Source organism: Barbus barbus, assembly GCF_936440315.1.
Source record: "Barbus barbus genome assembly, chromosome: 35".
NCBI lineage: Eukaryota > Metazoa > Chordata > Actinopteri > Cypriniformes > Cyprinidae > Barbus > Barbus barbus.
In genome coordinates, this window is record NC_136763.1 from 10,763,507 (window position 1) to 10,779,161 (window position 15,655).

General features: G+C 38.5%; 1 protein-coding gene across 1 annotated transcript in view; it reads left to right on the plus strand.

The window, feature by feature from the left end:
• Positions 1–625: 625 nt before the first annotated feature.
• Positions 626–15,655, plus strand: part of LOC306855053 (eukaryotic translation initiation factor 4 gamma 3-like) — a 59,180-nt gene continuing 44,150 nt past the window's right edge. Inside the window, exons 1-3 of the mRNA XM_079393470.1 lie at positions 626–912; positions 9,171–9,243; positions 15,138–15,407. Of these exons, the coding sequence (XP_079249596.1) occupies positions 761–912; positions 9,171–9,243; positions 15,138–15,407 (495 nt within the window). The 5' untranslated portion in view covers positions 626–760. The remainder of the gene's footprint in view (positions 913–9,170; positions 9,244–15,137; positions 15,408–15,655) is intronic.

Genomic DNA, 15,655 nt, shown 5'->3' on the forward strand with positions numbered 1-15,655 from the left:
AGCATTTCCGTTCATATAATAATAATAATAATAATAGTATACAATTATATAAAAAATCATAATTAAAGAATACAATCGAGTGTAAAAGCATAGACATATAAAGGTATTTATTATGTCTAAGTTATGTGTAAAAGATCCTACTTTGACGCTCTCTGTCAGGGACGACGTGAGGTCGCAATTACGTCACGACGTTTAATAACACTGAATCGTTTAATAAACCGCATCTTTGAGGCGAACTGTTCGAAAGAACCGATTCCTGGAATTGTGTCGGACTTCCCATCAATACGAAGTGGCGTAAGGTGAACCCGAGCATCTCCGAACTCACCCGAGGTTTACCGAGTCGTCCGTCCAGCCGGACTGCTGGAAGCAGCCGCAACAACGCCATGTTGAGCTAAGACTCCCATCTTTATGAGAAATTCATATAATGCGACTCGCTAATGTGATGTTACTACGCCAAGCGGAGCAAACAAACCGGGAGACAGCCATCTGAGGAGGCGAAGAAGAACAATTCGACCGGGGAGATCCAGGGTGGCTGGAGGGGGATACAACCCCCTACCGTCCCCATGCATAGAGCAGCTACAACCCCCGACTTCAAAGATAAAATGACATTTTTGGTACTAACAGCCAGATCTGAATGAAATCCATGGCATAAGGATATACACACGTTCCGGCCTTCATAGAGAGAAGAAACGGCCAGATATTGTTGGAACGTGCGATCGTTTTCAGCTGCGTATTGTTTGTTTTGGTTTAAATTTCTGCAATGAGTTTGCCACCGAAAGTGGTCCCGAAACCGACCGCTGTCGCTGTTAGTGGACACGTAACCGGGCCGGCACCGCCAACGCAACTCCGCGCAGCGCTGACCTCCGTGTCGCTACCACCGGGAGCCCAGAGCGCTCCTCCACCGCCTACCCAGTATCCTTCACTAATAACAAAGCCCCTTGTGTCCCACAGCACAGATCAATGGGGATTTCGCTTTGCGATCACATTACTTGACTTGTTTACCTGATTATGATGATGAATTTACTGATATGAGATTATTATTAATATCACAACCGTTACCAGGGTGGTCAGGGGTGTGCATCGATCACATCGAAGGGATTTACTTCTTTGGTGTCTGTTGTTGGCTGGTCCTCTTGGTAATTAAGTTACTTGCTTTGTTCGTGGATCTTGACAATCCCAGCTTTGTGTACAGGGTCTGTTACAGTTTACAGTTTTCTAGGTTTATGATCAAAGGCTTTTTCTAAGGAAGGCCATATCGCAAAACTCAAAAGAGACCTGAGTAGCATTTGTACAGTTGCTAGGCTGTTGTTTCTGGTTGCTAGGGCACGGATAGGAAGTTGCTGTGGTGTTACAAATGGCTACATGTTGGCTTGAGGCAAATAAGCTCAACTGCAAGTTTATAAAATATTATTTTCTGGAGACATGATCCATTTTCAGTGTGAGTTTATGGGATTTTTTTCATCTGTTTATCTATCCGACAGGCAAACAGCTACACCTGTGGTTATGTTAGGGCACCTTTGTGAACTTGAGGGACATCTTATATGTGTGTGCATGCTACTATCAATTTGGGACGAGCTGGTTAAAAAATTACTTGCAAAAAAATTCTCAGAAAAGAGAAAGTCTATTATTATCTAGCCAAAGACATTCAAGTGTGGCTTGAGTGCATTATTGTTTTATTAATATTTGAATATAATCAGGAGACTGCTTGTATTTGAAGCTGATTTGCCGTCATCACCTATTGAGACATTTTTCATACAAAAGAATATGAGGATATGTCATTCTAGTGTGCTTTTGAAAGTAAGTCACGTGACATAATGAAAGCATTGCTCACTAGTGTGGGTCAGGCTAAATGTATCATAGGAATCTCTGCCTGATTTGACGTGAGATAGTCAGTCAAGTAAAGGCTATTTAGTCAAGTTAAGTAATTGAGCAGTAGGCGTACTGCAAATCTGGGTCACCCTCTTGAGCTCTTTGAGAATTCCTGTCGTTCTGCAAGTCTGAGCCATGATTTTCTGAGGTAGATTTAAAGGTGAAGTGTGTTGTTTTTGCGCAACTAGTGTTACCAAGCAGAACTGCTCAAACAATGAAGGTTTTCAAACAGGGTTAAGGGATCGTTCACCCTAAAATGAACATTCTATCATTGTTTACTCACCCTTATATCATTACACCAGTATGACGTTGTCTTCAGCCAAACACATATATATTTTAAGGAATTTATCGACTGTTTTTGTCCGTATTATGAAAGTATTTAGTTGAGTGAAACTAAAACTTGATATTCTTCAGTCTCATTCAAAGCACTGATGACATCCAGTTTCCTTAGCATATCAATCAATCAATAGGAAAATCCACCACTCTTCACTCACTACATCTATCTTTGATTCTTTTTGTATCTCTGGATGTACATGTGTGATAACTGCTCCGGATGTCATTGTTTGTTTTCCTTTTGCATACACTGATATGGCTCTTCCTCAATAGTATAATGTGGCATAGTGACTCCTTTGGCTCTTTTTCATGTGATTTAAGGCCCGTTCACATCAAGGACGATAACTATGAAGATACAGTTCTAAATACCGTTCTCAATATTAAAGAATAGAAGAGTCCACACCACAACTATAAAGTTAAAGGCACAGAGAAACGATATAATTGGAATCACTTTCAGAACAATTTTTCCAGCTGATGAACGATACAAACGTTGACATCCAATCAGAATCCATCCTGCTGTAAGGAGCTCGAGAATTTAAAGCGGCAGACACACGTGCGCTTAGAATAAATAGATGATATCGTTCACTGGTGTGGATGCTAATATCGATATCTTTAGAGTTATCATTCTTGGTGTGAACGGGGCTTTAATCGTTCAGTGGTAAAGACTTGCAGTGGGGTCCAAAAGTCTGAGGCAACAATCAAATTAAAACCTGGGAATAAAGTTTTAGAAAATGGAATTAATTGTAGAACAAATCAATTCGATAAAATAGAAGTAGAAATATTTAAAATGTAATCTTACTTATCACATAAGCAAAATTCTGGCATTATTCAGAGAAAATGCAAATATTGCAGAAATTCTCGCTTCCAATAAAGCTCAAGATGCTCTAAAATCATACTGGATATTATCTTCAAGTTTTGACATGTCAGGTTGAGTCATAACCAAATGCTAAGAAAAACATCAGACACTTCTCAAATTGTCATGCTGATGATATAATAAAATTAAAAAAATAATAATAAAATATATAAAATTCAATAATAAACAGTTAATCTTTTTTTTTTTCAAATTTGGACAGTATTCAATATATATAATAATATTTTTTGCAATAAATCACTTTTTAACATTGTGTTCACTCTTTGTTGTTTATAAAAAAAAAAGTATTCACAAGCATACAGAGCTCATACTGAACAAAAGCTGGAACCAGAACAAATTCTGTCTAACTTAAACACCTCTGATTGGCCATTGTGTTCATGTGCTCGACAGACGTATTTGTGATTGGCTAAAATGCATACCGCTTCAAAAACAAGCTGTAAATAGAAACCTTTGATTCTCTTCACCGAATGCGCACACATCACATGTGTGTGCCATACTCGTGAGACGAGAAAGGTGTAAACTTTGCTTATCGTCCTCAGAAAACTAAACTAAACTTTTAATATTATGACAAAATTCATGATATTCCCTAATTTTGTATCCTCACCACAGTTATTTTCGATAATATTGCGAATATTCAGTATATATCCCAGCCCTAATTATATTAAACGGAAATAGTAAAATAGACGCATTTTTACTAGTTTACTTAAAACATTTTGGACCTGGTTTTCTTTAAACTGATTGTTTTGATTGCTTTTGTTTGCCTACTCTATAGAAAGCCCAGACTGTTTAAGCAGAGTGTTTTTCAAACTTCTCATTTTTCAGCGACTGCATTGGCATGTCATGCCATGTGTATCACCCGGTGATCTCAGCTTTGTTGAGATCTTCCCAATCAGTTTCAGACCGTAGTTCTCTATGACAAAGGTTTTATATCTCCCACAAAGAGTCGTTATTGCTTTTTAATTGGAAATCGTATTATATCAGCTCAGGCTGTTCAGGGGTGATCGACATCGACCACAAACCACATGTGGCCATAAAAATGAACCATTGTGTGTACACATGGTTACACTTATGTCGGATGGCAATGATTACATCACTTGATGCATATCACTGTATTCCAGTTGTTGAGATTTCATGATAGCATAAATCGCATTTACAACCCCTTCCTGTGCACAGGAGTCACTGTATTGCTTCATCTAGCAGAGAAAATCGACCTAGCGGATGGGATTCCTACTCGTGGGACGTGCCTTTGGTGATGATGCTGCGTCGAGAACATGTGTGTAAGGCGGAGGGGGGTTGGGGTGTTGGAGGGAGTGGTTGCCAGAGCGACGGGTAACATATGCTACTGGCGCTGCGCCCCTCAGACAATGGCAGTGCTGCTTAGCATTCAGAGTGTGAGACTTCCCACCGCCTGCCAACAATCGCCTAGGTCACAGAGAGTCTCAAACACACACCGCCTGCCGCGACCCCAAACTTCTCAACGCAGCCCCTTTCTTAGTTCCAGCACATCTTGTCACCTGCTTTTCCCCTTTTCATCTCCCTTGCACACAGTCAGTCAGTCCTGAATGCTTATCAGGAAAATGCTAAACAAGGAGAGATAAGGAACTCTCGTTCTTGAAAGAAAAGTAGGTAATTTTAGTTTATCTGATTTCACTTTAATGCGTACAGATGACTACAAGTAAGCAGTTTGTAGTGAGCTTTGGCTGGCACTGTGATGCTTGAAAAACATTACATTGAGCAATTTGACGAGTCAGCTTCTGGCTCAGCCAATGGCATGAGTTTGGGGGTGGGACTACTGCGAAACCTGTTTGAACACATTTTTTGCATTTCCACATGATGCCGAAATTAAATGTGCAACCAGTCAAATGTTTGGGCTTAGTCAGATTTTAAATTTTTTTAAAGTAGTTCATTATGCGCATTAAGACTGCATTTATTTAATCAGAGAACAGTAAAATCATTTATATTGCGAAATATTGTTACAATTATTTTCTGTTTTAATATACTTTGAATATATTTATAGTCTTCAGTGTCACATGAGCCTTCAGAAATCATTCTTATAATATGCTGATTTGATCCTCAAAAAACATTTATTATTATCAATGTTGAAAACAGTTGTGCTGCTTAATAGGTTTGTGGAAAAGTTCAAAAGAACAACATTTATTTGAAATATAAATTTTTTGTAACATTTATAAAGGTCTTTACTTTTACTTTTTTACCAATTTATTCATTATTCATCAGCATCCTTGCTGAATAAAAGTATTAATTTATTTATAAAAAAAAAAAATACTTTCTTACTGTGGATCAACTTATTTTAATGAAAGATTATGAAAATAAACTTTTCATCAGTCATTCACAGTAAAGGCCCATTTACAACAAGAATGATACTTAAAGGGGTCATCGGATGCCCATTTTGCACAAGTTGATATGATTCTTTAGGGTCTTAATTAAAAGTCTATAACATACTTTGGTTAAAAACTCAATGGTAGTGTAAATAACACCTTTTTTACCCTGTCAAAATCAGCTCTGTTTTCAGCAAGCCGTTTTTTTGTCATAATAATGACTTTCCTGACCCCGCCTTCTCTTCCGTGGGGGGATGAGCAGTACTGTTTACTTTAGCCGCGAAACTGGCTAGCTAGCACATTATTAGGAGAGGCAATTTGCAAAGATTCATAAAAAAACCTTATACTCACTTCTTCTGTAGGTGAGGTTGGATCACAAATGATTTGCACGAACATAGACACATTTAGGCAGATTGGGGATCGGCGCATTCACTTCAAAGCAGAAGTCATGTTAATCCTCTGCATCTTCAGTGGCTCAGATGTCGGAAGTAAATGGCGACAAATATAATGATAAGGAGAACAATCTCATTGGAGACACAGGAGAACAATCTCGTTGGAATCACTTTAAGAACTTTTTTTCAGTTTTTTTTCACCTGATGAATGATAAAAAATATTGTTCTTAGTGTGAACAGGCCTTAAGACCTTAGTTTAATTTTGATTTCATGTTAACAGTAAGGTGCAGTGTTTGTTTTTGCACAGTAGCAGATGCTACCACACAGAATTGAAAAAAATCAATACGGTTTCACACAGGTTTGTCAAACACTCCATATGCCATTGGTTAGGCAAACGGATAACCCCGCCCCAAACTCGTGCCATTGGTTAAGCCATTGTTGCTGGTCAGGATAGTCAAACACAAAGCAGTGTTTTCATAGCACCACAAAACTGCAGTATTTCTGATTTTGGGGAGAACTACTAATGTCTTATGTAAAGTTGTCTGCAAATTAAGCAGCGAACGATTACACTTCACCTTTAGGTTTCTGTTTCTCAACTGTTAGAGTTGCTGTGTTGGCCGCAGTCTTGATGCAGTATGTACAGTGTACATGAACTGCATTTAATGAATTTTACATATGTGACCCACAAAACCAGTCATAAGGGTCAAATATTGATAAAATCGCCTTTAAAGTTGTCCAAATTAAGTCCTTAGCAATGCATATTACTAATCAAAAATTAAGTTTTGATATATTTACGGTAGGAAATTTATTAAATATCTTCAAGGAACATATTAACTTAATATCCTAATGATTTTTGGCATAAAATAAAAATCTATAATTTTGACCCATAAAATGTATTGTTGGCTATTGCTACAAATATACCTGTGCGACTTACGACTGGTTTTGTGGTCCAGAGTCACATATGCTCAGTGACCATATTCCTCTAAGAGTGAATTACATGCATATCTTGTCCATAACATGAGATGTGTCATAGAACACAGTCCTGAAAATCATACTGTGCATTTATAGCACATTCTGACCTGAGGTTCACATTAGCAAAGAATACATCTCTTGAGCTTTCTCTTTCTCTTTTTATTCTCCCTCCCTCAGATGTAGACCCTCTGCCTGCCACGTAGATGATCTACTTCTGGTATATCTAACTTCTCTTTTTTTTCTTCGCTTGTCCTTCCTTCCTTCCTTTTTTTGTTTCCTTCTACCTTCCACTGTTTTTACTCCTTTCACTCCTTTCTTCCTTCAGTCATTTAACCCTTCTTTCCATTTTTTTCCTTCCCTATTTCTTTTACTGTGGTTGTTTCTTTCTCCATTCTTTCCTTGTCCTCAATTTCTTCCTTTATTTGTTAGTTCTTTTTCTTTCTTTCTTTCTTTCTTTCTTTCTTTCTTGTTACTCCATATGGTGCTTAATTGGATTTGCAGTAAGCTACTATGAAAGTTTAAGTCTACACAGTTTTGCCATCTCATCCTTTGCTTTCCTCTGTACTCATTCTATTGTCAGTAATTAAAGAGCTAATGTTTAGAGAGTAAAGGACCACTCTCCAGAGACCTTTACACTAATAGGATATTTTAGTGATGCTTAATAACAACAAAACCCAGTTTACTCTTTGAAAATTTGTGTCCTTACAATGTTACTCATTTTCAGTGGGTTGCTCTTTTTAGAAGTCCAATTTACAACCATAATTCACCTAAAATGGACTCGCCTCCCAAATTTCCTTAATTGAGTCGATGTTCCCATTTTGGCCATAAGAAAAATGGAGCTTTACTGAATAGATTGTGTTTGTTTTGAATTGTAAACACACCATCTATTTTCGGTTTTGGAAAATAGGTAAATTCCTTCTTCGCTTCTTTACACCTGTGCACACACTTGCGCGTCGTGCCATAAAAACACTTCCATGACCATGCAAAGGGATTTGATTATGCAATAGACTGCCGAACTGCTAACACAGGAATCAGATCAGCCTGTAATTCCAGTAAGTCGTGCCTTGTGTCCTGCCAGAGCCTTGCGAGTGTCAGCTATCAGTTTTAACCTGATCAAATAGCCTTGTGGGCCGTCTCCCAAGCTGCATTCCTCTGGTGCACCTCTCTGAACTTGGGTTAGGAGGACCACCGATATGTCCCTGATGACCTGGAACATAGGTTTCCAAAGTCAGATTCCCTACACGGAAGAATGCATTCACATACTCGTTTTGGGTTGTTACAAATGAAGGAAACCCTCTCGTCACACAGTATACCTCTCTTCCTGCCTGTTTTTTCCCAGCTCTTACTTCCCCCATCCCCCCTTTTTTCCCTCAGAGTTTAGGTTGGCAGAAAGCCAAAGAAGTAGAGGGGGGAGAATGGGATAGAGAGCGCAAATCAGAAGGCAGGGTTTCACCGAAAGACTAAAAACTGTGCATGAAGCGCACGGAGGAAAGCCAGATCTCTTCCACTTTCCCCGAAACCATGTGATCTGCACATCGCTCACTTACAGACACAGATATTGTAACCACCGGAGCCGGTTCCTGATGTTTTCTTTCTCTTTTTCTGTCACATCCATCTGTCTTTTTAACTATCCATGACTATAACTGTATGTCTGAGCAACCCTGTCATTCGTGTCACAGAATACCTCAGACAGGTATGACAGCGCAATGTTGATTATGAACTCTTTCACCCTGCTGGAAGACTTCCTTTAGGGAAGTAAATGTTGCTCAACATTTAATTGTCGGTAAAACCATGATGATATCATACAAATTGTGAATTCCCATTATGTCTTTCTCGCCACCTGCAAACTAAACATACCTGTTATAAATTTCTTGGAATGGAACAACAACTGTAAAGAGGTGCATAAACTTTAGATGGGCCATTTTTGGTGGTCCAGTAACAGTATTTGGATTTTTGCTGAGGAATTTTTCAGCATTTGTTTAATGTGTTAGGAGTCGGACACACATTGTATCCAACAGGGCACTGATCTGCTTCTCACATATTTGAAATTCCATGTCAGGATTTCTGTCTGACATCTTCCTGGCCTGTGGAGGTACGGGATGTACTGAAAACCTGAATTGGGCATTTTGAAGAAGGGAGGGAGAAAATGTGTTTGTGTTAACTTTCTTGAACCTTTGCTCCAATTGCAAGTCACTGGAGGAAATTGACAGTAATATTAATTGGTGTGAAAGAGTCTGCACCATTATCGCTGAATGAACTGAATGCTTGTCATTATGAAACGCACTGCTGGATGTTTTGCTTGTGGCTAATATTTTATAGGTGTTCAGACCTTCTTGGCTTCTAAAATTGACATTTTACAGCTATTAGCAAGATTTTCTCTAACTTTACCCTTCCCAGGATCCCTCGAGCAGCGCTATCACTAGAGGAACGCATGTTTCCCACCCACTCTGGGGTGACGGCGGTCTACAGTGTGAGTGATCACACACACACATTGTACACTTACAGTCATTAATGTATATACATAGACAAGTCCTAAGGCCTGAAACGAGTATGTGAAAGTGTGTGGTCCTATTGTACATATTTTTGTGAGTTATTTTGTCATTATTAGTATAAACAGTTGATATATGCTTTTAACTATCTGTCTGAGCTAGCTATATACATGTATACATACAACAGTTTAACTAGCTTGAAATAATTTGCTCAGCAAGATTTTCCTCATACTGCTGTGCCATAAGTGTAGTTGACCTGAAAAAGACCATTTATCCCAATAGAACAGATGCAAACCTAACCTTTACAAAAACCTTTATAAGATATTTAAAATATATTTAACATTGCTCACATTCCCACAATTAAAATATTTGTTATATAAATTAATATATTATACATTTTTATTTATATGCCCACTGTCATTCAGAAATCTGGGATTGGCATGATTTGTTTATGTTTTTGAAAATTTTTCTTTTGCTCACTAAGGCTGCTTATATTTCATAAGAAATGCAGTAAAAACTGTATAATTGTGAAAGAAACTAGAAATAAACTAGAAACGTTTATTTGAAATAGAATATTTTTGTAACATAAATGTTACTTTTGATCAGTTCCAGACAGTTCTAAATTTATGCATCCTTACTATATATATATATATATATATATATATATATATATATATATATATATATATATACACAGTGCCCTCCATAAGTATTGGAACAGTAAAGACAAAATTGCTCTGTTGGCTGTGGAGTCAAGACATTTACAAATATGATTAAAAGATGAATATGAGACAAAACTACAGAATGTCACATTTTATTATTGAGTGATTCAACACATAGATGTTTTACCAGCTAAGAAGTTCAGCACTTTTAGAGTTTCATCCCTCTATCTGATGTGAGCGTAAGTATTGGAACAGTTGCCTCACAGGTCTTTCTAAGTGATCAGCTGTGTCCTGTTGCATTAATTCTTCACATATTAAAAGCAGGTAATGTGTCATATCAGTTATATCCATTACTTCTGCATTCTGAATCTTGCATTCGATGATGACGCACACAAACGAGGATGAAGACGAGGGAGCTGACTTTGAGAGAAAAGCAAGCAATTTGGATGCTAAAAGAAAAGAGGAAGTCAATTATAGCTATAGCAAAAACAAAGGGCATGGAGAAATCAAGAGTTTGGAAACCACCAGCGACACCAACAACGACCTGATCGGCTGAGAAAACAACAGTAGTTGATGACCGACAAATCATAAAAGCTGTGAAAATGAATCCTAAAAGACGTGTCTATAAAATCACCAACAATGCACTAACAATTGTGATGCTCTGACAATTTACTGTCCTCAGGAGACTTTGACACAGAATTACAGATGCTACACAGCAAGATGCAAACCTCTGACCAGCACCAAAAATAGAAAGGCAAGATTAGAGTTTGCAAAACGGCACAAAGGTGAGCCAGAAGTGTTTTGGAACTGTGTTTATGGACCGATGAGACAAAGATGAACCTTTATCTAAGTGATGGGAAAGCAAAAATGTGGAGAAAAAAAGGGAACTGCAATGATCCAAAGCATACAGTCTCATCTGTAAAGCATGGTGGAGGTGGTGTCGTGGCATGGGCATGCATGGCTGTCTCTGGAACAGGCCCTCTCAACTTTACGGATGACTTAATATATGATGACAGTAGCGGAATGAATTTGAAAGGGTACAAAACCATCTTGCCTACCAAAATTCAAGAAAATGCCACCAGATTCATTGGGAAGTGCTTCATATTGCATCAGGATAATGACCCAAAACACCCTGCCAGTTCAGTCAAGGAATTTATAAGGGCAAAGAAATGGAAAGTCTTAGATTGCCCAAGTCAATCTCCAGATTTAAATCCGATTGAACATGAATTTCACCTGCTGGAGAGGAGAGTAAAGGCAGAAACTCCCCAAAACAAGCAACAATTGGAATTGGCTGCATTAAAGGCTGGGAAAAGCATTTCAAAGGATGAGACCAAGAGTCTGGAGATGTTTATGGGTCACAGACTCATTGCTGTGATTGTGCACAAGGGATCTGCAACTAAATAATAGCTTTTAATCTTTTATATCTGCCTTATGTTCAACTGTCCCAATACTTATGCTCACATCAATGAGTGGGATGAACTCTAAAAGTGCTGTTCTTTTTATTTGGTAAAACATGTATGTGTTGAAACGGCTAATAATAAAATGTGACATTCTGTAGTGTTGTCTCATATTCATCTTTTAATCATATTTGCAAATGTCTTGACTCCACAGCCAACAGAGCAATTTTGTCTTTACTGTTCCAATACTTATGGAGGGCACTGTATATATATATATACAGTATCTCAGAGAAGTGAGTACACCCCTCACATTTTTCTAAATATTTTATTATATCTTTTCATGTGACAACACTGAATAAATGACACTTTGCTACAATGTAAAATAGTGAGTGTACAGCTTGTATAACAGTGTAAATTTGCTGTTCCCTCAAAATAACTCAACACAGCCATTAATGTCTAAACCGTTGGCCACAAAAGTGAGTACACCCCTAAGTGAAAATGTCCAAATTGGGCCCAATTAGCCATTTTCTCTCCCCGGTGTCATGTGACTCGTTAGTGTTACAAGGTCTCAGGTGTGAATGGGGAGCAGGTGTGTTAAATTTGGTGTTATCGCTCTCACTCTCTCATACTGGTCACTGGAAGTTCAACATGGTACCTCATGGCAAAGAACTCTCTGAGGATCTGAAAAAAAGAATTGTTGCTCTACATAAAGATGGCGTAGGCTATAAGAAGATTGCCAAGACCCTGAAACTGAGCTGCAGCACGGTGGCCAAGACCATACTGTGGTTTAACAGGACAGGTTCCACTCAGAACAGGCCTCGCCGTGGTCGACCAAAGAAGTTGAGTGCACGTGCTCAGCGTCATATCCAGAGGTTGTGTTTGGGAAATAGACGTATGAGTGCTGCCAGCATTGCTGCAGAGGTTGAAGGGGTGGAGGGTCAGCCTGTCAGTGCTCAGACCATACACCGCAAACTGCATCAAATTGGTCTGCATGGCTGTTGTTCCAGAAGGAAGCCTCTTCTAAAGATGATGCACAAGAAAGCCCGCAAACAGTTTGCTGAAGACAAGCAGACTAAGGACATGTATTACTGGAACCATGTCCTGTGGTCTGATGAGACCAAGATAAACTTATTTGGTTCAGATGGTGTCAAGCGTGTGTGGCGGCAACCAGGTGAGGAGTACAAAGACAAGTGTGTCTTGCCTACAGTCAAACATGGTGGTGGGAGTGTCATGGTCTGGGGCTGCACGAGTGCTGCCGGCACTGGGGAGCTACAGTTCATTGAGGGAACCATAAATGCCAACATGTACTGTGACATACTGAAGCAGAGACTGGGCCGCAGGGCAGTATTCCAACATGATAACGACCCCAAACACACCTCCAAGACAACCACTGCCTTGCTAAAGAAGCTGAGGGTAAAGGTGATGGACTGGCCAAGCATGTCTCCAGACCTAAACCCTATTGAGCATCTGTGGGGCATCCTCAAACGGAAGGTGGAGGAGTGGAAGGTCTCTAACATCCACCAGCTCCGTGATGTCGTCATGGAGGAGTGAAAGAGGACTCCAGTGGCAACCTGTGAAGCTCTGGTGAACTCCATGCCCAAGAGGGTTAAGGCAGTGCTGGAAAATAATGGTGGCCATGATATAAATATTGACACTTCACTTAGGGGTGTACTCACTTTTGTGGCCAACGGTTTAGACATTTATGGCTGTGTGTTGAGTTATTTTGAGGGGACAGCAAATTTACACTGTTATACAAGCTGTACACTCACTACTTTACATTGTAGCAAAGTGTCATTTCTTCAGTGTTGTCACATGAAAAGATATAATAAAATATTTACAAAAATGTGAGGGATGTACTCACTTCTCTGAGAAACTGTATATATAAATACACTAGGGCTGGGCGATATATCAAAAATATCTTATCAATAATCGCCTTAAAAAATATCCCGATTTTCGATAATATTGTGTATCTAAGCCCCGCCTCAATTACACCCCTCCTCCGCCGAGACAACATTGCAGACATGCACCATACACACACCATGTTCAGTTTGGTCTTAATTATTGCCACATTAAAGTTTGGTATTACTTTTCTTAGTTTGTGCTTAAACGAACAGAAAACATTGCTGTTAGGTTGGTGTTGCTAATAATTTCCACTCTGTTCTTATCAAATTTGTGTCTGAAATTAATTTCGTTTTGTGAGGAGAACTGTTGAGGAAAAATAATAGAACCCAATTTTAAGTTCATCATAGTGAAGTTGGAATTCTGGCGGTGATTGTAAGAATGATAAATGCATGTTGATGTCATATAGTAATGTCTTGAATAAATATGCCTGTTTTCCGATGTTTCCCTTTCTTTTTGGCATTAGACAAATTTCATGATGGTAAGTTTAATTTCCTTGATTATAATAATTGTAGTGCTGTTTTTAAACTTGTTGTCAAGCTATTTGATATTTATCATGTATGACTAAAGTCATGCAGGAATTAAAAAGAATTCTGAGCAAAAACCTTAAGGTTTTTTGTTTTTTTCTGGTAGCCTTGTTCGGAGATCTCTTTTGGCCCGTTTTTAACTAAATAAAAATAACTGCTTTATTTATTTAGAAGCAGGGGTAATTTTAAATTCCATTTCTGTATTTTAATTTTTATAATTTTTTTTGTATTAATCAAAATACAACGCCCAAAATTTAATATTCAGTGTTGGGCTGCCGAATCTCCGAACGCGTGCATGTTGAGGAGCGAGCTGAGATATAGTATAATGTCTTCATCCGTTTGAAACAAAACTTTATAGTTTTGTTGCAAATGAATGAATAATTTATAGTGCTATATCTCAGCTTAATTAAACATAATTATACTGTATACACTGTTAAAAAAATTCTGTAAAAATAGTGCACTGTGTGCGCGCTGTATGAATAGGCTGTGAAGGAATTTGCATATTTTAATTATAACTGTCATGTTTGTGGTTTTTCGTCATTATACAGTCTGTTTAAATAAATATTCAGAAATTAAATAAGGATAAATTATACTGGAATGCATATCCAAAATAATTGCATACGCATGCACATTGCCATTACAGTAGTCAGCGCCGAACAACAGGCAAATAAAATATAAACTGAGGTTACAAAAGTGATTCAGTCGAGATCGGTGAGGGATTTTTTTTTTTGTTCTTTGATTAACATTAATGATTGGCGGCAGCGGCTACTGTCAATGCACGGATCCAATACACCCTTGTTTTCTTTCTCAACACTTTACGTTCACTTAAAACATAACCGATTGGGATATTTGGATATAATTCTGTGTGTATTTGTCAATTCGAATGTGTAAGAATGCGAGAAAGAGAGCTCAGTCCAGTGTTCACGTATATATGAGGCGGCTTTTGTGTGTTTGCTTTGTGTGAGTGTGCTCTGCACAGAAAACAGCGCGCGTGCAAAAAGACCTGTATGGTGACTATGGGGCTGTGTAAAATATTTTTTGTAACTTACTAGGCTTATCATTTGTTAAAAAAAAAAAAATCAGATAATGTCAAAATCGTCTGCTACCTGACTGTTGACATCGGCATCGCGATACTTACCAGATATCGTCGATATACGATAATATCGTCATATCGCCCAGCCCTAATGTACACACACACACATTTCTTGAAAAACTAATTATAGATTTTTTTTTTTTCTAGTAATGTGTTATATCTATATAAAACAATATAAAAGATGCAAACGGAAAGAATAAATTGACGACCAGGGGAATATACAACATTGTTATGTATAATTGAAAGGAGCTATGGTATGAACACTTTGTGTAAATGTTGTTTGTGGTCCTTCCACAGGTATCCAGACTCCCTGGTTCTCCATACCCAGGTCACGACCTCACCAAAACTCACCCTAATTTGGCAGGCACCCCTCCCGGCCATGCCACATCCTCCGCCCTCTCTCAGGTATCGGTCCCTGCCGGCCACTCGTACCGCTTCCTTAAGGGCTGGGAGACAGGTGGAGGGGTGAGTACCTACACCGTACACAACAGTCTTTTTTTTCAATTTTATGCTTATTCACCTGATATTTTATCTTTTAAAACAGAGGAGAACTCATTCAATTTTGGTGTTGCCATTCTGGGTCACCTTATTTTGTACCAGAAATTAGATTTGTTCTTTGCTTTTGTTGGGTCTGAATTAACTGTGACATTTAGACTTGTGTATTACATTTAGACGGCTGATGTTTTGGCACACACACACTCACAAAGTGCTGTGGTTTTATGTTATGAGTGATTTTTGCTCTGCTCTCCTCACCATGGTTACCACCAGCCTGAAGGAACACTGTCTCTATTTTATAAATAGTGTTTCCAGCCGAC